The following is a 21772-nucleotide window of genomic DNA, read 5'->3' as shown; positions in this document are numbered from 1 at the left end:
CGACGGCCACGAGACCCGCCGCTGACCAAACGCACACAATTCTACACGAGCATGGCATTGGAGCACAGGAGTTGTGAGGTTATTGTGGAGACGCTGCTCATGTTCAAAGTGACCCCCCCCTTTTGGCGTCCTCTCTTTTGAATACCGTCTACTCTATGTTGTTTATAGTAGACACACGAAGAGAAAAGCAAACTATAACGAACAAAAGAACAGCCGTGTGTCTCAAGAGCACAACGGTTCCATATACATCTTTACCGGAAACGACACGTACAGTCTTCAATGGAACGAAAGGTAAGGAAGAAGAGCGCAAATGAAATCATGAGTAAAGTTCTGACCCGTAGTGAGGTTTGGTGTCTAACATCAGCTTTACGCAACATTAGTTAAGGCCAAGCCATTCCGCCCACCCCATAACTCGCGTGCGTGGGGCGGGTGAGGACACACGTGTGCTTTTCAACGCTGCTTCAGTCATACACAGCGGGGAGGAACGCATCGGTGGCACCATAAGCCTCCCGGTGTCACTTCTGCTTGGAACCGGTTTCTCCGGCGGTACCAGTTCCACCGTGCTACTTTTCTCGTCTCTCCTTTGCACCTCGCGGGTGTACAGTTGCGCAATCTCTTGCCGCAACTTCATCACTTGGGTCGCTAGGTACCTCACGTTCGCAACTGTTGGCCTCAGATGGGCACGCACATCGTCGTCCCACGCGCATTCCTCGTCATCGTGGGCCTCCACATGATAACACGGCTCATCGATGGAGCACGCCAACTCTGCAGGAGATTCTCCTTCAGTCAGTGCCCTGCATTTCTCCACCCAGTTCACTTCACCGCCCAAATATTCCTCCACAAGCTTCACAAAGTGCACCATTGCCTCGAACTTCGACATGCCGCCCAGCTGCTTCCACGCAGCATGCTTGAAGCGGTCACGTGTCCACCATACAGGTGGTGCTGCGCTTGTGCATGGGCCGTGCTCCGCTTGCTGCCGGAGGGCGTATAAAAGCAGTTTCTGCCGGTCGTCAAGCTTGGTTGTTGTCTCCAGGTCACCAAACTCATGGTCAAAAAAGAGCGCTACTTTAAAGTATTTCTCAGGGAATGTATAGTCCATGTTTTCCACGACCACCACTTAACTAAACGCTAATAGCCATTGAAATAACAAAGGAAAAGAAAACTTAATAAAAAGCGGCACGTGAAACCCTCCCACTTTCACACACCCACCCACATTCTCTCTCTCACACAGACAAATCAACGCACATCCACCTTCATGTTGCCCCCACCCTTTCTTGCTGTTTCTTTTTGTCTGTTGTTTATTTCCCCCCTACCTCGCCCAGCCATCAGTGGGCAGCATAATGGTAACCGGCAGCTCGAGAAGTGGACTAAGCATTAACCTTAATGCCGTTGCCTGGTATGGGCTGCAACGGATTGTGTGCTTGGCCGCGCCGTAGAGAGCGGCCCACCGAGCTGCGTATTACAAGGAATGAAACCCACCACATCATTGATACCATCTCCGCATAACACAGCGCCACGTACTGTGGACCTCCAGTACATGGAAATGGCAGCCATGAGAAGTTTGCGGCTGAGGCAAATGAGGTTAGGGCAAAAATCATCATGGATGTTTTACCAGTGCGGACTACGAGCCAGCACATATATTGGAATATCGGCAACAAACGGGGGATTCTAGAGGTCTCTTTTGACTCCACTTTTACCCCATTACACGGCTTCTTGCACATGTCGACAACGACCACTTGAGACGCACTTCCCCCCTCCGAAGAGTATACAACAATACGACCACTTTCCTTGTAATATGTCGGACAAAGAAGCGGCATCACGCAACGACAGCACCACATTGCAGCAAATCCCTTCGGCGTCATGGCACGCCAAACGCGATCCGCCGCGTCTGGTGTGCGCCAGCGGCTATCCAAGTAGACGCTCGGATCAACCCAGCGTGCCACCGCAAAGTGGATTTTGCCAAACCATGGAAACCAACGCTCCAGCATGCGCGGACTCGACTGACTGAAGATGAAATAGGCGTATGGGCTTGTCACGCCCTCTACGGTGTAAAGCAGCAACGCACCGTGACATATATCCCACCAAGCCTGCCGCGCCACTCTGAGAAGTGTCCCGAACGGCGTGGCGCTATCGCCAGCATCAGCGCCAGTAGCAGCAGCCCCTGCACCAGCCACCAGGAGGGGATTGAATCGACCCAACATAGCACAAAACACGAAAACACCCACATGGAAGAGGCAGTCACGAAAACACAAGCGCAAGACAACGCGAACTGCACTATCGATATAGAGCCTCAACACCTCATTAGCGAATACAATTGCAAATTCATTGTCGGTGGTACGCCGCGCGTCCAGAATACGCCGCGCCGCCACCGACGTCCGCACGCTGGTGAGAAAAAATGCCCTTGAAACTGTCTTGCCAGCAGCATTAACTTCTGCAGAAGGATGCACAAGAGTAGATGCTGTCTGCAGAATAAATGCCTTCCGTTTCACAGCGATAACCCGCACTGTGGTGTACAGCAGCGGTGTGACAACAACGGCAACGGAACCAACAACGACGTACCAGCCCAGTGTGTGCTTGATCGCGGCGTCGAACACCTCCGCATCGCGAGGGGACCCGCTATCCTTGTTGCCGTACACCAGACGGGCCAAAGCTCTTCCCAGACTAAAGCCCCCCACCATTTCGTGATTCAGAAACGGCGCTGTTTTTAATTTTATTTTCATGGGGATGGGGTAGAGTGGGGCGGAGAGAGGGGAAGAGGAGAGGACGGGGCAAATTATACAATAGTGTGGTGAGAAACAAAAAAAAAAAAAAGAAGCACAGCAACACGCCATCGCCATCTCCGTGCGCAGTCACTTCCACTGCAGAAAAGAAGATATTTCACCACACCACACCACACCCAGTGAAGACACAATGAGAGAGATTCACCGAAAGTTAAACTTTGCACGGATTCCGTCTCAATCTGATTGGCCGCTGTCATCCGCATGCGGTGGGGTAACTGTCACGTGACTTTTTGCCACACCCTTGTCAACATTTTCGACATCTTCGCCTTCGTCCCCACCGTTTTGGTTGCCTTCTCCTGTAACAAGCTCCGGCGGATCCGGGTACGCGTCTGACAGGTTTGCGAGCCCCGACGACGCCGTGTTTTGCGGTGGCGCGGGCGGCAAACCTTCCAACCGCACCAAGTCGGCCCCCGCTGTCGGTGTGGTCGCTGTGACACCCTGTGAGTGAGACAGAAGCACTGAGCACTCCTCCTCAGTTCCGTCCACCGCTGCTACTGCTGATGCCGATGCTGCCTCGGTTCCGTGTTCCGCAGGGGCTTCTAGCGTATGTGGGGCGTCACCGTGAACGGTCTCTTCAGCCCTCTGTGCCTCCAGACAACTCTCCGTGAGCCGCTCCCCTTCCCACGACAGCGCAGCTTCCTTCTTGATCTCGTCGGTGAACGTGCGAGTCTCGGACTTGACAGCCATGAAGACCATCCGCAGTGCATCTTCCACCTGCACGCTGTCCCGCCCAACCTCCCACAGCTGTGACTCGATATTTGTATACGTTGCGTTCATCGCACGACGCAGTGTCTTACACTGTCGCGCAGTGATGTCGGGGCTGAAGTGCGACGCCGCACTCGACGCATCCTTCGCGCGCTTCTCCAGCTTCGCTGACATTTCCTGCAGTGTGTCGATCTGCTCCTGCAGCCGCCGCCGCTCGGCGATATGGCGCGCCTCTTGCTCCTGCATCTCTGACTCCAGCTCCACGATACGCTGCTCACTGGTGAAGAGGCGCTCCTTCCACTCATGCTCACTGTGACCGCCGGTGGCCTCAAACGCTTCCTGCCGACCCGCTCGTACGCCCTCTGCGAAGCCGGCGTCACGGCCCTCGCGGAACTTCTCGTCAGCAATGCGCTCCAGAGCCTGCCGGTGCTGCACCTCCGCTTCGACGAGCTGCAGCCGGCGTTGCTCCTCCAGCTGCCGCACGCGCGAGGCATTCGTCTCCTGCTGGATAAGCAGGTCGTTCTGCATGCGGTGAACCTCGTCCTTGTGCCGACCCATGACCTCAAGGGCGCGGTGGTAATTGTCCGTTGCCTCTCCAAGACGTTTCTTGAGATTCTCAATGACGGCAAGAAGGCTATCCCGGTCCTTGTCCATGTCTTCCACGTCCACATCATTCACTGGAGCTTTCCCCACAGCCTGCTTTACTATTCTCTCAATCACAGTGTTGTTCTTGGCAATTTTTTCGTCGATACCGAGGCGATCAATTTTCTCATAGAGTGAGGCTAACTGAAGATGGACGCGGTCAATGCCACGCTCAATAGTGGCCAAATGTCCACTACTCTCACCACAACCACCCTCACTAGCTGTGTTACTGTTTTTATTGTTGTTCTGCTGCTGTAGCGTTTGAAGGAGGATGGCTTGTAGGAGTGTATTGGTGTCACCCCCAACTTCTACAGGAGTTGCCCGCTCTTGCTTGTGTGAGGCTTCACTATGAAATCTTGCCGCTGCTTCTGATGATGATGAAGTTGCGTTCCCGCCACCAGCATCAACACCACTCCCAAGAGGGTTGTCCCCCGCGTGAGCAGATGTCGTCAGGTTTTTCTTCCTGTCCATAGCATTGCTGCGGCACCTGACCTCGTGGCAGGTGATATGCACCACAACAGCGTCGGAGGGCGAAACCTCTGGATTGCCGATACCTTTCCGGACCTCTGTCTTTCCCGGTGACAGGAACACTAGTCGTGAGGATTCGCTGTTCATGCCGACGAGGACCTCCTCGACACCCACCATCATGACGCCATCGCCTAACACCACTTCACGCGGTGCTTCCGGAGGGACCTCCTCGATTAGTTTGCCTAGAGAGAAGAAACGTGTCCCCGGGATACGCCGCAGCAGCCACGCCATGAATGAGACAGAGACAACATCACCATGGGAGACCATTCCATTCAGTTCCCGCTTTGTTGCTGCCTCTGCCGCAGTTGCCGCTTCCCACTCCACAAAGGGTGGCATGGGACTGGTCTCCATCTCCATATAGTGGAGGGTCGTGTGGACGGCGGCGACGAACTCCGTGCACTCGCGGCGTCCCTTGAACATCAGCGACCAGTGGACACCGACGCTAGGGTCGTACAGGGATCCATACTGTGGCTCAGACTTGTTCTGCAACAACTGCAGCTCCCTGTCGACCCGCACTCGGCACTGGGAATGTTTTTCACGGTCGACAATTGCAATGAGCGGAGAGGTGATGAAGGCGTTCACATTCGGCACACAAACCGCGACTACGCACGGCCCGACGAACACGTCACCTTTATACGTGAGAACCACCGCCTGCGCGGCGGTTCGCAGCGGCGACGGGGCATTCGGCGGCTGCCCGGGGGCGTTGCCCCCTCCCATGGCAGAGAGCGACACCGCCTTGCTGCTGCTGATGCCGCCACCACCACCACCACCACCGGTGACAGCGGCTCCACCCTCGTAGCGCAGAGAAGTGACACCGTGTTTTGACTGCATCGCGTCCTCTGCGAAGAGCGACTTCATGCTCCGCCGTGTGGCAGCCGTCTTCTCGGCGTGGCGGCCCACGAAGATGTCACCCTCCTCGGCAGACGAGCTCGAACCGTCATACATGTGTACACAGCCTCGCGGAGGGCTGAAGGACTACTGCTTTTCAAAAAAAAAAAAAAAAGAAGAAAAAATGGCCAGANAAAAAAAAAAAAAAAAGAAGTAAATATGCGCAGAGTCGAAGCACGAAAAGAAAAAAAAGACCAATTCTGCAGACGCATACCTCCCAGATGCCATCCAACAAAAAAGAAATGGAAAGTGAAACGCTCAACACCTCAAGGTATTAACTGAGTCAAAGTAGTTGGGCAGAAAGCCTGCGCCAACCTCTCCATCAAAGCCGCGTTCTTGCCCCAACCCATTACATGGGCCGAGAGAAGTGCGCCTGCATAGTGAGGAAGGGCTGCAGTAAATAACAACGGCTAACGTACATTTCAGGCGCCACCTAATTCAAGTAACTGTGTAATAACATCGTATGACAACAACCATTAGAGGTCGAAGCATGAATCGTCTAGCGGGTTGTGGCGCGCCAACCACTCGGCAAGAAAGTCAACAGGGTCTTCGGGCCGTGTCTTACACACCTCCACGAGACCCTTGCTCAGCAGCGGCATGATGTTGCGCTGCAGGTACAGCCGCAGCGGCACCTTCCGCTTCTCCAACGATTGAAGGTCCGCCTTCTCTATGGCACGGCGGACACTCTCCGTGTGCGAGCGTTCCTCACTCTCACGGATGTACTCAAGCTTCTCCAGCTCGCGCTGATCCATGAGTGCCTTTAACTCTTTTCGCTGCTTCTCCTCCGCCAGGTTGCCCTCGCGCGTTATTTCCGCAAACTGTTCCTGCGGTGTGGGGCCGAGATTGTGCGGCTCTCCGACGTGTTGGCAAATGATCGTCTCTACATTGCTGGGCGCCACAATCTCGAAGGCGGACTCCGGCGGTGGTGGCAACAGCAGCGGCTCCGCGTCGACCTTGACGGCCACCACTTTCGCCGCGCGATCGCCGGGCGTGAGCGTCCTCGCCACTGTGCGCGCGCACTCGAAGAAGTTCGGCAGCGAGTATTCTGTATCGACGAACTGCCGCCGGTACTGCGTCATCGCCTCTTCAAAGCGGGCAAGCCGTTTTTCCTCAACCCCAACCAGCTCACCCGCCGCCTTCGACACCGCCGTTAGTCGCTCCAGCAGGAAGTTGTCGGCGGCCTCAAGCACAAAGACAAACGAGGGCAGTCGCTCCTCTTCGCACGGCTCCACCGTGGGCGGTGCGGCGTTCGCAGAAGCTGTTGTTGGCGTTACCGGATGAGATGGGTGGGAGGCCCCCGCCCCCGTCGCCTCCTCCACGGTTTCTGGCACCTCGAGAGGGGCGTCGCCAAAAACAAGGCGTGCCTGCGCGACCGTCTCCGGGAAGCCGTCGAGCACGTAGCCTTGGTTGCGGCAGTCCGCGCGCGAGAGGCGCCATCGCATCATGAGGGCGAGCGCCTTGTCCTGAAACGGCGCATTCTCCTGCGCCTCCACCGACGGCTCCTCCTCGTCGCCGGCTGCCTTTTTGTTTGCTGTCCTGCTGGGACGCTTTGTCTTTGCATTCTCCTTCCGCTTCTTGGGGTTGCTGGCATTGACGCCCTCAGCGGGGGCGGGCAACTGCACCCGCACCTTCATCAGAAGCACCCGCTCCATCGCGGCGATGGTCTCACGCAGCTGTGCCACGCGGTCGTTCTGTTGGTACCACTCCTCCACAAGCGTCTCCACGTCCTGCACCTCCTCCTCCGTCAGCGTGAATTTGACCTCCTTGTCTTCCATGTCCTCATCGCCGGTGGTGTGGCGGCGCTTGTTGCCGACGTTAACTCGGCTCGATCCCATGTCCCCCATAGGGGCGTCGGACTGCCCCTGCTGCTCTGCTTCCCCTTCGTCCTCGGCCTCTTCCTCCTCCCCCCCCTCCGTGCGGGCGCGCGGGCGCAGAAATATGCGTTTCTTCAACTCCTCTCGCCGCGTCTTCTCCCGCTCGAAGAGCCGGCGGCGGAACTGCTCTAGTCGTTCCTTCAGCCTGGCGATGTGCTCCTTGTACTCCTCCAGCACCCGCTCCATTGTAAATCTCGGTAGTTTGTAATGCCGCTGTGCGAGTGCTTCGGCTAGACACGTCTTGCCGGCGAGCGGCGGGCCGAGAATGGCGATGCGGATAGGCTCCAGCTTGTGTGCCTTGATGTACTCGAAGGTGACTTTCTCGATGTTGTTGACGAAGCCGGACTGTGCCACCCAATCCTCGTCCTCCGGCATGATGTCCCGCATTGTCTGGTTGTCGACGCGCATGTTCATTGTGAAGAGCTCCACGTTGTGGTGCAGCACGAAGTCCTCAGGTGGCACGTGGAACGTCTCCTCACCGCCGAAGGCGCGGTTCACGGTCTGCACCATCCGCCGCCACGACACGGTGCCGCCGTCCACAGCGAAGACGTACCGCAAGGCCGGCGGTGCTTCCGCCTCGAGCAGACGCTGCGTGAAGGTTACGAGGTCGCGCACGTGCACAGTTGGCACGATCTGCGTGCCATCGCCGTACACCGGCAGCCCCTTCTCCTTGCGGCTCCACGCCTGCGTGAAGAACGACTCGAGTGCGTCCTCACCGTCGCCGTACGGAAGTCCGGCGAAGATGACGCAGGTGTGGAGGTGCCGCTCATCGCCATTTGCGGCCGCCACAACGCGTTCTGCCTCGCGCCAGTTGAAGTACTTTGCGTGGGGAATGCGGCGGTTGTACTGGTCCTCCGTGAAGAGTTCCACGGCCTCGCCGTCGTCATTATTGTTGTCGTCGTCATCACCATTGTTGCTGCCTCTCTCGTCCGCCGGACCGAGGAGTGCTTCCGTTTCACGCTTGTCGAGCGGCTGCGGCTCCTCCTCACGCTCCTCCATGGACTCCTCCTCTTCTTCCTCTTCGTTCTTGTTGCGGTTGTTGTTGTTGCTGCTGCTCTCGCCCATTGGCTCCATCTGCAACGGTGGTGTGGCGTACCACGTCAAGAGCGACGACACGACAATGACGCGCTTCGGTTTCAGCAGCTCCTTGGTCGTCAGCACATGCATCATGTCAAAGACATCCTGGGCCTGTCGCAGCTCCATTACAATGCAATCGGCCTCGAGGAGGGCGTTCCGCAGTTCCATTGTGTCGCCACGCCAGAAGACATGCGTGTGGTTGTCGCTGCTGCTGTTGTTGTTGTTGTTGGCTTCCTCCACACCTGTAGAAGAGATGGCCACAGCAGTAGTAGCAGCGGGAGCAGGGGCGCCACTGTTCGAATCGTTCGACTCACCACCATCGCCATTACCTTCATCGCCATGACCGTCATCACCGTGACCAGAAGAAGCGGCATCAACTTTTGCTGCTGCGGTCGCAGCGGCCTCCTCCTTGGCTAATTGCTCTGCAGCATCCCTGTCCCATGTGCACGCGAAGAGTTTGTAGCACTTGCTCCCTTTGCTGCTGCTGCTGCTGTTGTTGTTGTTGTCGCTGCTGCTGCTGCTGCTGCTCTTGGCGTGTCGAAACTGGTCAAACAGCCGCTTGCCAAGGTATGTGTCGGCGTATGCGATGAACACGCCAGTGGCGGCGTGCCGTGCCGCGTCGAACACCGACGGCGCGCGCAGTGACTGTTCCTTGCTCATCCCTTTTCGATTGCACTCTTCCAGAGACGGCCACACAGCACCAATAGAGAAAGAAGGGGAACCCAATATGGGAGAAGAGGTCCACAAACACAACACGCCCTGCCCCTCCTACGACATCTACTCCCTCGGCTATCAGCTGCGCTTCATGTCCGGCCTGGCTGGCTTTAACCAAAGAGAAGTGGTGTCCCACTCTCCCGATTTTTCTTCATTATTCTCTCACTCTTTCTCTTGGCACAAGAAAGAGAAGCATCATCTCTCCCCTCCCCATCTATCGCTTTCTTACCGCTTCTCCTACCAATTGAATTCTCTGCTCCTCTTTCTTTTCGGGATTTCCTTTCTTTCTTTCTTTTTTTTTCTTTCTTTCTTTCTTCTTCCTCGTTGTTCTTCTGTCTTGTTACCATTGCACAGCCTATATGTTAACGCACTCCTCACCTCCACCCACCCCACGCACACACACACCGACAGCGGCATGGAGAGCGCAGCGTGTGGGTGAAAGATAGAGCGGCACACACACATGGCAGATGCATCATCGTCTGCTGCTGCTATTGCTGCCGCCTACTGTTAACGGACGGAGCCGGCACCACCCGACACTCTACTCCGCGAGAAGCGAGCCTATCAGACGCTTCAACAGGCGCAAGTTGTTGCGGCTGCGACGGTCCACCGAGTGGTCCTCGACACGCCCCAACTGCTCCGCCACGTTGCGCATCTCCCGCCGTGTCAGCTCGAACATCAGCTTCTGCTGATTACCGTCCTCCGCCGCCGCTGCCTTTCGCTTCAGCACCTTCAGCGCATCGTCCCACTCAACGTAGAAGGCGTGGAGGAGGTGGATGCGCAGCGGAATGGACCCCGGCTGCTCGCCCAACTCGAACGACAACTGCAGGCACATGCTGAGGAACGTCGGCAGCGTGATGGTTTGCGGACTGACGACGGTGCTCATGTTGTCGGCGCACACCTTGTGCTCGAGGAAGGCCAGCAGCACGGTGATGTCCGACGCCTCCAGCGCGATGGTGAGCGCCGTGCCCCATTCGCCCGCCTCCGCGAGCGCGACGGCGCGCGCAACAAGAACGTCGGGGTCGACGGGGGCCGCCGCGACGCCCACGCGCGACACAATCTCCGTCGTATCCTTCAGCTCGCGCGACAGCAGCCGCATCTCGCGCTTGAGCGTCTCGCCAAAGTCCTTCGCCTTGGCGAGGCAGGCCGCCGACGCGGAGGAGGAGGCGGTGAGCGAGGCCTGCATCATGATGTGGTGGTCCTTGATCGTGCGGATGAGCTGCCGCATTGCCCCATCCACGCCGTTATTAAAGACACGCATGCTATCTGTGGATCGGATGTTCGGCATTACGACACCTGCGTCGCTCTGCTCCGCCTCCTTCGCACCTTTCGCCACCGCGTCCTTCAGGCGTCGCGACAGCAGCGCCTTGACTACTTCAGCGGCAGACTCCGCGGTGAGGGGCTCCGCTTCATCCACGACAGAGCGGATTTGTTCCAAGAGCTCCTGTTGTGCGGCATTCATACCGTCAGGCGATTCGGTTATTGCCGGATGCTGCTGCTGCTGCTGCTGCTGATGCTCCAATCTCCCCTTGTTACGTGTGGCAAACTTGCGACCAATTGTCTGCGCCTCCTCCCTGGCGCGCGCTTCCTGGAACAGCCGCATCGCTTCAGAGGCGCGCTTCTGTAGATCCACCACACGCTCGTCGATGCTACGAAGTGTGTCGCAGAACTGCGAGGCTTGCTTCCGCACTACTCTCGATGCGATGACCTGCGACACCGTGTTGGTCGTCTTGTCACCTAAAACGGAGGAGGACACGGCGGTCAGCGCAGTGGGGAGGCCGGCGGCAGGGCTGCTGCTGCCAGTCTCGCCGTGCGGGAACCACGCGGCAACGGAACCTTGCTTCATCGCGGCCGTGTTGGAGGCGCCCGCAAGCTTATCAACGTCCAGCACCTCTTCGTAGAAGCCGCTCGCGGTGCGGACAGTCAGCATAAGTGGGTACTCTACCGAAGTGCTGGCCGTTGACTCCGCCACTTTGCCGACGGTCGCCACGCTAGCGAGCGCGGGTCCCTGCAGCTTCCATGAGGTGATGCGGTCCACCTTGAAGCTACTGCGGTGAAGTTCCACCACCACCGCCAGTGGGTGGCGCCGCGAACAGAGTGTGATGTACTCCTCCGTCGGCGTGCAGCTGATTAGGAACGACTTTCCCTCGTCATCATCCTCAGCAGCAGCTTCTCCAGAGTCTGCTGCGCCGTTGTCATCCTCGAAGGAAACGCAGAGGTCCTGCTTAAGCGAGAAGGTCCGCGTCGTCTTGTTGTAGCACCACAACCGAAGCTCTGTGTTGCCACGAGCAGCGGTCACAATGAAGATGTTGCCGGCCGACTCGCTGGTAAAAGTGCGCCTCTGCAGAAAGAAAGCGGCCGTAGGGACAGAGCTTGCGTGAGGCTCCCACACCTTAGGCAGCACGCTCTTGCGTGAGGTGGTGGAGATGAGGTCGAGGCAGTTGCTCTTCGCCGGCGCGAGCAGCAGCTGCGCCTCGTGGTGAAACGCGAGCACCGGATGCTTGACGACGGTGCGTGAGGTGAGCTCAATCGCCGCCCTCTTGGTGGCAGTCTCCATGTCCACCTCGAACACGTGGGCCTTGCCCAGCGCGTAGGCAGTGTCGCCGCCGCCAACTGCGACGCCGTAGAGCTCCTCCGACAGCCGCATCTCGCGCAGCGCGATGCTCATCTCGCCGTTCGCGTGGCTGAAGGGCTTGAGCCGTACCACCGCGTCGCCGCCCACGGCGAAGAAGGCGCAGTGGTCAAGGTGCCCCTCCGATGACACCAAGTGGCGCAGCAGCGGCGCCTGCACGTCCGTGTCGGCGAATTTCCCCTGCCGGTTGAGCACGCGCAGTCGGTTGGGCTGCTTCGTGTTCATGCAGAGGAGCCGGCGGTGTGCCGACAGCAGCGCCGGCACCTCCGCACTGAAGGCGGTCGCCTTCACGGCGATGAGCGGCACCTCCAACCGCACCGCGTGGGCGTCGCGCTCCCTGCAGACGAATGTGAATGTGTCCATGACGTGGTGCGCCGCCTCCCTCGTCCCTCCAGATACTTCCCCGCAAAGCTACTGTGCTTCTATGAGGAAATAAAACAAAGAAGAAAAACACACACCGCTCTCCTCTTGCGTATTTCCAACAATTCACTCCCTCGGTTTTGTTTCGCTCTTTAAAACAAGCGAGAAGTGAGGGGGAGAGAAGCGTGCCTCTTCCTATCTCTCTCTCTCTCTCTCTCGTCCTTTACGATTACTAGCCTCCCTTCCGCGGAATGCCGACCTATTACTATTTCTCGTCTGTGCGTTCCACAACTGCAGAGGGGAATGAGCAAGGGAAAGAGGGAGACAGACAGACAGACAGAGATGAAGACGGGGCGTAGAGAAAAGCGCTGTGCCCATCAACACCAACACGTTCTCCCCCGTACTCCCCTCCCCCACAGACACTAAAGCGGAAAGACGTGTCGTAGCAACAAGAGACAGAGACAAACAAAGGACTGCAGCAGGGGTGGGCTGGGGCAAGACCCTTTGGGGGAGCATCAGCCCCAACGCGAGTGTCTTGTGCTTTGCCCCCACAAGGCAACCTAATATCCGCACCCCCACTCCCCCCCCCCNAAAAAAAAAAAAAAAACATCCTCTCTTCTTGCCTTTACAGCAGCGGTGCTGGTGCCCCGCGCACGTATCACTCAGCCACCACATTTCCGCTCTTGAGGTGCCACAGTCTCTCGTGCTGCTTGTACACCGCCACCTCCGCCAACACACGCGGGACGACCTTCTGCAGATCCTCAGAGCTCAGACCCTCCCCGCTCTCACTGGTGGGGCGACGCCTCAATTTCTCCTCCAGCAGCGCGTTGAAAGCGCGGTTCTCAAAATTTACAAGCTCCAGCGCCGCCTCCAGTATCATCGGTCGATGGCGATCGACGTCCGGTTCGCCAAGTGTCTTGAGGACCCACGTGGCGTTCGTGAACGGCTGCACGCATCGCTGCAGGGCAACACTCAGCATCGGATTCGTAGCCTCCGGGTAGTGCTGCTGCTTTGCTTTCATCACCAGCTCCTTCGCGCGTTGCTTGTTCACCACACCATGCTCCAGGAATAGCCGACGGATATACGCCACAATGGGCGCGATTTCTTCATCCTTGAAGGAAGCCGGCGCCACTGTTGCTGCTGCTGCTGCGGCGGCGGTGGCACCTGTAATGTTTGCAACATCACTGCCGACTTCGTGCCGCCGTGCCGCCAAGTGCAGACGCACCACCGACTGACCAGCATTGATGGCCTTTAGGTGTGCCATAATGTATGGCTTCAGCTTGCCCCACTGCATACGTTGGAATTCAAGTTCCTGTGGGTATGCATTCTGGGAGGCATGTACCATCGCCTCACGCAGGGCCGCCTCCGCAGGCACTTGCCATAGGCGCCACACACGCTTCCCAGGTTCAAGCTCGCTGCTGTTGAGTGTTGCCATGCTCATCAGAACCTCCTTTACGGTGCGACGATGGGCAGTACTGTTGAAAAGCTTATTCAGCTGTGCGCGTGAGATGGCGCCATCTGGGCTTTCGTAGAAATGAAGAAGAATCACCTCACGCAGGGCAGCAATTGTGCCCTTGAAGCAGGCCGACCTCTTGGACACCCACACTCCATGTATCCACACTGCTGTGTCACGCAGCGCCTCCAGTAGTTGCTCATCCATCAGACGCTCCTGATGTTGCTGTTGCCGTGACGTTGGTGACGACAGGGCGAGTGTCTGGTCTGGTGGAACCACCAGTTTCCGCATCTCCACAAAGCTGAGGACCTGGCAGCGCTGCAGCAGCACAACCACCTGGTTCATCACGCTATGGCGGTCGGCGTACCGGCGTAGCAGACTTCCAGCTGTAGCCGCATCTTCGCCGCCAGAGATGCCGCCGGAGATGAGCAATTCGGGCGGGAACAGACTGTCCTCCGTGCGCGCGTTGCGCCGCGGTCCACTGACCGCATGTGCGAGTGTCGCCGCCGCCTCGTACGTGGGCGACCAGAGCCGGCGCCGCATCGCCATACTCTCTACGGAGTCAATCGGGAAGTACTGCAGCTCCTTAGCCGTCGCCGCGTCGGTGTTCAGCATGACGCTCCGCTGACGCAGCATCTCGCGGTTGATGCGGTCGGAGATGGCGAGGCCGGGGAGAATTGGCATGGACGGCGCGCTCACAAAGGCGTCACCCACGCGGTGCATCGTGTCAGACGTGGCAGGCTTCACAATAGGCGTGAACTGCTGGATGGTTGCAACAGGAGTGATGTGAATGGCCCCATCAACTATGAAGCCAACAACGTAGTCGCAGCGTGGCTGAAACGGGTGCGACTGCAACGCATACTCATACGAATGTCGGCGCTGCTGGCCACCTTTCCCCAGCGCATCGTCCGCCTGCTGCTGCTGCTGCTGTTGCGGCTCCACGAAAGAGCTCGATCCAAACGTGTCGATGCGGCAGTGCATTGTCAGCCGCGACGACGGGCGCAGAATTGGAGCTGGTGTGGCGTCGCCTTGGCCTGGTGTTGCTGGTTTCGATGACTGTATTGTGTCGTCTTGCGCGCGTTCAAGACCATCCGTCGTGAAGAGCCGCACGTCATTGGCCTCGTACGGCCGCATCTTGCGCCGCAGCGGGAACTGAAAGATGTGGAGCTGGTGCTGCAGTGAAGGCGACGCGTACACGTTGTACGTGGCAATTACTTCGTCCCCATCGTCTGACCGCTCGCCCACGCCGAACTTCATTAACAAGATTAACGTACGTGCACCTCTGGGTGCGTGTGTGTCTCCCTCCGTGTTTGTGTTTTATAATGTTGAGGGTGAGTTGGAGAAGAAGACCAAGAAAGAAATAAGGACGCATCACCCCACCCGTCGCTCACGCACATGTTTCTCAGACACGCCTGTCTCTCCTCTCCACCACGTGCGGTGTAGAAGACAACGCGGCCCACACACACTCACAGACAGACAGACAGAGAGAAAGAGAAAACAAGACAAGGTGGACAGCGGAGTGCTGATACGACCCCGCAAAATGAGAGCTATCGTGCTGTGCTGTTCCACCGATAAGCCGCTCGTCGCACACCACCCGTCCTGGCCCACACACACCCACACACACAGTCTCCCTCTCCCTCGTTCCTTCCCTTCGCCGTGTCGCAACACTCTGCACCCCACTCCACCACATCATTCTCACTCCCCACTTTAATGCTCCGCAGTGGCATCAGTCAGCCTTCACATAGGCGTATATCTTCCGTATGAACAGTGACGCAGCGAGGAACGCAACGGACCCACCGGTAACACCAATAGCAACCGAAAGTGTCGCGGAATATGTAAAGTAGAAGACAAGCGTGAAGAAACCGCTCATTTCTGTACGGAAGACGTAGAAATACACAGCGTAGAGGTACACGTACAGCCCACTAGACGCACCGAAACCGAACGCCACCCACGACCAGCGGTGGTTCTCAATGTTGAGAAGGACATAGGTCGCAGTGATTGAAACGCAACATGTGACCACCGTGAATATAATAAATGCCAACAACAGGAACGTGTACAAGTAGTAAAGCTTGTTCAGCCATATAGAACTCAATACAAGACAGAGCTCAAAAACAATGGAGCCAAAGGGCAGCAAGCCGCAGAGGAGGATGAAAATCCCGGTGGACAGAAGAGTGCTTGGCGGCGGCGGTATAAGCCGGGGAATCTGGTTCACATGTGGCAAGTCGCGATGACTGCGCGGGGACAACGCGAGGCGCCGGTACAAATAGCGGCCCATGAGTGTTCCTGCCACCACTGACGGGCAGAATCCCACAAGCAGCAGCGCCATCAAAAACGTCACGCCGCCAAGATGGACTGCCCGAGCTGACTCGTAGAGGTGTGCGAGCCCATTCGTAACAGTACCACAAGACACAAGGAACAGCGGGAATACAAGCATTGTAAGCTCCATGCAGCGCATCCACTTCTTGGAAAGGGCAGGGCTCAGCATTGCGTACCGCATGAACTGGGCCGACGAGACAAATCCCGCCACAACACCTGTGAGGGCGTACACCACAGCGACGACCGTAACGGCCCCTTGAGTTGGTTTGCGGTGCAGACTGTAAAATGCTGCCGTGATGATTCCTAGCACAAACACCACGGAGAGCTGTACTCCCGTGCCGATGAGAGCACACAAAAGCGTCGGATTTGAGGGGACGCGGTGAATGTCGGCGTAGAGCTGTTTCCACCCCGTGCTGTCGACGAGGTCGTCGTTGCCTTCATCCCGCATGCGTAGCTCGTGCTCAATGCGCTGATAGTCGGTTCGCAGCAGGCGAGAGAGAATTGTTGTGACCACAACAACGAGGAATACAGCTAGCAGTAGGGAGTTGCCGATAGCAAACCATCGAATGCGGGGCTCGAAGAGCTCCTCATCCACATACTTTGCGAAGCGGTCCTCAAACGGAATAGAAGACGGCTTGAAACGAACCGAATATGTGAAAGCATACGTCTTGCCAATGCGAAGAGCCTCAAGGTTGCCGGTCTCTAGCGTCACGTTGACAATATGCTGCTGGTTCACGCCGAGGTGGAAGGTGCGGTGTAGGTAAATCATAGGCTCCCCCTTCACCACTCGCCCAAAACTTGCCCAGAGCGGCAGTTCGTCCAGCAGCAGCTGGTACGCGTAACCTTCAGCGATCATTTCACGCCACCGCGCTACCTCCGCATCGCTGGGCTTGAAGTGGCAGATAAGTCCCCCCGTCACGTCGCCACCGTATCGTATCGTAACGTTCATTTCGTACAGCTCGTCACCAACAAGTGCTTGGCCAAGTGTCGGAGCCTTCTGATCCCAGCTGGCGGGCGGGCAACCGGGGGCGCGGAACAGGTCGTACGTCTCAAATACATTGTGCAGCGGGCCTATTTTGTTGCCATACACCCGCACCGGCTCGCCGTTGTGGTACGTGTTGGCGTCCTCACCAGCGAGCACGCCGCCGGCTACCAGCGTTACGCACGTGGCGAGAAGCAACGCAAACGATGAATGCATTACGTATTTGTACCCGAACCCTTTCTTCACCTTTCTGGTGCTATCGTTGTTTGTCGTTTCGTTTTTGCTTAATACTCAGATGATGTTGGGTTCCTTCTTTGTTCCCTTCCGCTACCTCACTAAACCCCTGTGTGTGCGTGTGTGTGTATGTGCTTGTTTTTTTTTTTTTCCTTTTCAACGGCGTGGATCGCTGGACACTGGTCGAGGCTCAAGTGCGCAGCAGTGGGGAGGGGGGCAGACACAAACAGGCATTGAAAAAAAGAAACATTTTTGTCGAGGGGAAAACCAGAGCCACTCACACCACAGCTGCAGCTGCAGCTGCTGCTTCGAAACACCACTTGTACGCCCTCGCCCGACCGCAACAGAGGCGGAGGGGGTGGCACTCTTCCTTCTCTCTCTTCTTGCACCGCTCCAATCCCGCATCCGCGACCCACCAGTGATGCAAGGCCACAGCATAAAACACCAACCACACAAGGGGCAGTGCTACCGCAGGCCCACCAGCACACGCAACGCCTAGTTCAATGAGTTGCTACACCGGCACACTTCCACGCCACTTCTTCCAACCCATGCAGCCACAACAATAGTCATAACGTGGTGACGGAATGAGCGACTAACACTCTTCCGACGTTAGGGCATCGGCACTACAAACGAAACCACCACGTCCCTCAATAAAAAAGTGTGCTAAGCACACAGAACCAATGAAACAAGGCATTGAGCCATCCCGTAACCCAGTGAGGCACACCGTGCGGCTTATCAAGCAGTAGGATTGTCCATCCCACAGAAAGCGTCAATTCTGCTGGGGCTTGTGTTCTATAATCTTCTGCCCCGTGCCATTACAGAGCAGACTCAATTTCCCAATCACACACACACAGCGAGAGAGAGAGAGAGGAGGAGAGCAGCAAGGGAAACAAACAGCCCATTGCTTCTTACCTTCCCTCCGATCATTGAAACCCTGAGCCTGCGCCGATTCACATGACCTGTGGAAAAACACACGGAGGCAGCCACCCCTCACACCCTAGATATTCCACGTAATGTCGGGCGATAACATGTAGGGGAAAAGTAACTGCATGCACACTGTATTGCTGGATTGCGTTGCTGAATCAAACCAGCACTGCATACACTTTGACCACTGCTCCATCAGATGTTCCTGTCGTATTTCACCAACTGCTTCCCGAGTAGCAAGTGCGCTCCGAAGGAAGAGGAGGAGAGACGCAATACACGTCTGCAGGTTGTTCTCCTTAGAGCCGTAGATCAACACGGTCGGTGAGAGCAAAAGACGAATTGTTGCCTTCAAAAACTCCAGCGTCCCCATGCCACAGACAACGCGCGGTGGCGCTGCCATGATGGCCTGCAACAGATGAACGAGACCGCATGTTGCGGCGTAGAGCACGGCTCCAAAGTTGGCCGCTGTCAATGAGCTGCTCCGCTGGGACGCGTCCGGTGGGAGCGACACAAAATCCGCCAGCACCGTCTCTGTGAGAATGGTGGCCCAGGACGGGGTGTGCTTCACCGAGGGCAAAGTGGGCGGCGGGGGTAGGTGTGTCATGTGCACCACACGCTGCCCCGGCGAGGCGAGGAGTTCTCCCTGCGTCGCCAGGAGGAAGGCGCTGACGACGTCCCACTCCTTGTTGGGGCCCACTATGTCCGTATGTGGCGAGCCGAGAAGCACCGACGCCCTGAATAGCAAGGCGGGCACGAACAGCAGCAGGAGCGGCGCTTTTGTGCTGCCGAACACCTCCGTCAGCGGCCTGGAGGGGACCAGCTGCTGGACGGCCTGCAGCAGCGCCCCTGCCAGTCGCGCCCCCCCACCGGGGTTGGAGAGCCGCAACATCACGTCAGCGTACTTGTCGCTGTTCGCCACGCAAACCACCTCGAGCGCCTCGTACGTGTTTGTCGCGCTACCAAACACGTCCGCCGCTTTACTTGACTCTGTGGGGGACGAGGCGTCGGTGCCGGCGGCCGGCATGACGGTACGACCAGCTACAGAAATACAGACCCGCCCTCTCAGACTCTCTCTCTCTCTCTCATATAATATATGCATATTGTTGTTCGCAACGAAGGGGCGCGGCGTAACGAAAAAAAAAAAAAAAGAAGGAAAAAGAGGACCAGCATTGACAAAAATAACAACAATAATAATAATAATAGTAATGAGCTCAACAGCACAAACCAAAAATGGCAAACATAATCACAGCGCAGTAGACAGTTTACAACATCACCAGCAAAAAAAAAGAGCCATCGGCACTGGCAATGACTCCTCACACACGTTACGCTCAGTGGAAGTCACACTCAATTACCCCTCCGACTGCCCGACACTGCTACGCGAGGCATCTGCAGTACGGGGCAGCACCACACGCACTGTCTTGTGGCCGTTGTAGATGTAATCCGCTGGTGGACTGCAGCCCTGCACTTCCGATAAGCTGAATGTCTGAATTGTACTTTCAAAGGCACCGACGAGAAAAAGAGCGTGGAACTCCGGGAAGGAGACGGCGCACGAGACCCCAGAGACCACCTCCTCGTCCCCCTTCTCCTCTGTGGGTACTGGTGGTGCGATCGTGTACGAGTTGGCAGGGAGAAGCGTGAAGCGGCGCTCGCAGCGCATGAGCAGCTCGGGCTCATCGTACACGTGCCACTCCTTCACCATGCCATCGTCGTAGCCACAGGAGATAAAAATATCAGGCGAGCGCATCAGGCATACGCGTCGGCCCAAGCCGCGGTGGCCAATACCCCCGCCGCACGACAGCGCCTTTGCGTACATCTTGGCTGCTGCATCCCATACCCACACAGTCACACTGCCATCGGACCCGCTCGTGGCGATGCGTTTGCCGTGCTGCAGCACGAGAAGCGCATAGCAAGCGCTTCCCGCCGTGGGCAAGATGTCCAGGGGGGTGAAAACCGGTTCCACCGCCCACAGCGGGAAGTGAACGGTGTTTTTGAGGGATGGGAAGACGAGAGGGAGACACACAGTGCGGAGAAACAAGGCCGCAGAGTTGCTGCTGCTGTTGTGTGAGGGAAGTGACACCATATTGCTCACCACACCTATGTCAAAACCGTTAGCGGCGTGCGTGCCGTACTTGGGCTTCCATTTGCTCCGCTGTGGTGGGTGCGCAGGAGATGTGGAAGGAGCAGGCACTCGGTGATCACCAGTCACGCTAGCGTCGTTATCTTCGTCGCGCTGCAGACACTCCAGCAGGAGTGACGCGCTTTTAACCCAGACGCTTATGTTCGTCGTCCGCTCGGCACGGATCCGAAGTCTCTGCACTGCCGCTGGCTCCATTCGCAGCTGCTCGTCGTCCCAGCATAAGATGTGGTCTTCCTCTTCCTTCTTCCACGGCAGTTCCGCCAGCGACCAGACCACAACACCCCCCTTCACACCACCAAGCAACCGCTGGTTATCGTCGATGGCGAGGCAGTGGATCACGTCAGACCGCTCCGCCTCAGCTTTCGCGCGGCCCACGTCCTCCCGTGCGAGGTAGTGTAGGGGGGACGCAAAGCCTAAACACCCGGACGCAGTGACAATAGTGAAGACAGCTGTCAGGAAGTAAGTGCGACTCTCGATGTCCACCCTCCAGATGCGAACAACGCCGCTCTCGTCGCCCGTAATGGCGTATGCGATGGAGCTCTCTGATGTGGCAACATCATATTGTTGCTGCGGATCCACCAGTCTTTCCACAAAGATGCTGCCCTCCCACATCAACAGACAGCGCAGCGGCGATGGGTGCGATATCGTCACCACGTGGTGCGGAGCGGGATGGAATACACTGAGATGCAAGTGCGCGTCGGAGCCGCCCGACGCCACAAGTGTGCCCAGCGTCGCCAGCGCCAACACCGGCTCCTCGCGTCCATGCCGGTGGAGCAGCCGCCGCGGCCCCGCATTCCATGGCACCGATCCTGCTGCTCTTGCCGCTGCCACTGGAGATCGCGACCTCTGCACAAAAGGACGCATCGAAGGTGGCAAAAGCGGGAGCATAAACAAGTGGCCATTGTCGGTGCCTGCGAAGAAGTACTCCACTTGCGTGAGCGCCCCCACAGACTCCTCGCCGACGGCATCGCCAATCACCCACGAGAGAATCATCGCCGCCTCCTCCCGCAACACCTCCGGAATGAGTTTATACGCGAGCGCCGATATGAAGTTAATCTTCGACTCCGCCGTCATGGCCGACTCTCCCATATTGTCCCACTCCGCCAAGCCGTCCACGGCGGAACGCCGATGGTCGGACGGCGTCACAGCCACTGGCGCACACGCCGCGTCTCGCAGCTCTGCCAACGGAAATGCATTGCGTCTTGACCACATCTAGAACGCGAGGGGATCTGACACGTTACTCTTGCTGTCTCAAACGAATGTAGATCTATGTATATTACCCTGCCCTTTTGCTTGGTGTGCGTGTGGAAGTGCACGTGTCCACTTCACGAAGAGAAAATCCCCAGGACAGAAGTAGCGACAGCAGCCCAGAATGAACTTGACCAGCACACCCACAGACGCATATGCAAATGCACACACGAGCGCTGAGAGAATAGAGGTGCCAGTCGTGGTAGTGGCGGTAAGGCGCATGATTGGGTTGTAGTCAACTGTCGGGAGAGCAAATTAATGCGTTGGGAGAGGGGGCGGAG

At 57.3% G+C, this 21772-nt stretch overlaps 9 protein-coding genes across 9 annotated transcripts; all 9 read right to left on the bottom strand.

The window, feature by feature from the left end:
• Positions 1-376: 376 nt before the first annotated feature.
• On the bottom strand, positions 377-1099 carry DQ04_02241080 (hypothetical protein; the record flags this gene model as incomplete). The annotated part of the gene is made up of 1 exon (XM_009311672.1): positions 377-1099. The coding sequence occupies one exon, from the start codon at positions 1097-1099 to the stop codon at positions 377-379; it is 723 nt and encodes a 240-aa protein (XP_009309947.1).
• A 268-nt stretch (positions 1100-1367) lies between these two features.
• DQ04_02241070 (hypothetical protein) lies at positions 1368-2678 on the bottom strand (the record flags this gene model as incomplete). Its single annotated transcript, XM_009311671.1, has 1 exon — positions 1368-2678. The coding sequence occupies one exon, from the start codon at positions 2676-2678 to the stop codon at positions 1368-1370; it is 1311 nt and encodes a 436-aa protein (XP_009309946.1).
• Positions 2679-2954: 276 nt separating this feature from the next.
• On the bottom strand, positions 2955-5600 carry DQ04_02241060 (hypothetical protein; the record flags this gene model as incomplete). Its single annotated transcript, XM_009311670.1, has 1 exon — positions 2955-5600. One exon carries the CDS (start codon positions 5598-5600, stop codon positions 2955-2957), a length of 2646 nt encoding a protein of 881 aa, XP_009309945.1.
• Positions 5601-6019: 419 nt separating this feature from the next.
• On the bottom strand, positions 6020-9154 carry DQ04_02241050 (protein dpy-30; the record flags this gene model as incomplete). The annotated part of the gene is made up of 1 exon (XM_009311669.1): positions 6020-9154. One exon carries the CDS (start codon positions 9152-9154, stop codon positions 6020-6022), a length of 3135 nt encoding a protein of 1044 aa, XP_009309944.1.
• Positions 9155-9746: 592 nt separating this feature from the next.
• DQ04_02241040 (hypothetical protein) lies at positions 9747-12200 on the bottom strand (the record flags this gene model as incomplete). The annotated part of the gene is made up of 1 exon (XM_009311668.1): positions 9747-12200. The coding sequence occupies one exon, from the start codon at positions 12198-12200 to the stop codon at positions 9747-9749; it is 2454 nt and encodes an 817-aa protein (XP_009309943.1).
• Positions 12201-12855: 655 nt separating this feature from the next.
• On the bottom strand, positions 12856-14907 carry DQ04_02241030 (hypothetical protein; the record flags this gene model as incomplete). Its single annotated transcript, XM_009311667.1, has 1 exon — positions 12856-14907. One exon carries the CDS (start codon positions 14905-14907, stop codon positions 12856-12858), a length of 2052 nt encoding a protein of 683 aa, XP_009309942.1.
• Positions 14908-15376: 469 nt separating this feature from the next.
• On the bottom strand, positions 15377-17164 carry DQ04_02241020 (putative endomembrane protein; the record flags this gene model as incomplete). Its single annotated transcript, XM_009311666.1, has 1 exon — positions 15377-17164. The coding sequence occupies one exon, from the start codon at positions 17162-17164 to the stop codon at positions 15377-15379; it is 1788 nt and encodes a 595-aa protein (XP_009309941.1).
• Positions 17165-18179: 1015 nt separating this feature from the next.
• Positions 18180-19130, bottom strand: DQ04_02241010 (hypothetical protein; the record flags this gene model as incomplete). The annotated part of the gene is made up of 1 exon (XM_009311665.1): positions 18180-19130. One exon carries the CDS (start codon positions 19128-19130, stop codon positions 18180-18182), a length of 951 nt encoding a protein of 316 aa, XP_009309940.1.
• A 324-nt stretch (positions 19131-19454) lies between these two features.
• Positions 19455-21455, bottom strand: DQ04_02241000 (hypothetical protein; the record flags this gene model as incomplete). The annotated part of the gene is made up of 1 exon (XM_009311664.1): positions 19455-21455. One exon carries the CDS (start codon positions 21453-21455, stop codon positions 19455-19457), a length of 2001 nt encoding a protein of 666 aa, XP_009309939.1.
• Positions 21456-21772: the final 317 nt, after the last annotated feature.

Source organism: Trypanosoma grayi (assembly GCF_000691245.1).
Source record: "Trypanosoma grayi strain ANR4 Tgr_224_V1, whole genome shotgun sequence".
Lineage (NCBI taxonomy): Eukaryota > Euglenozoa > Kinetoplastea > Trypanosomatida > Trypanosomatidae > Trypanosoma > Trypanosoma grayi.
Note: the sequence above shows the minus strand (reverse complement) of the source record. Positions and strands in the feature narration are given on the sequence as shown.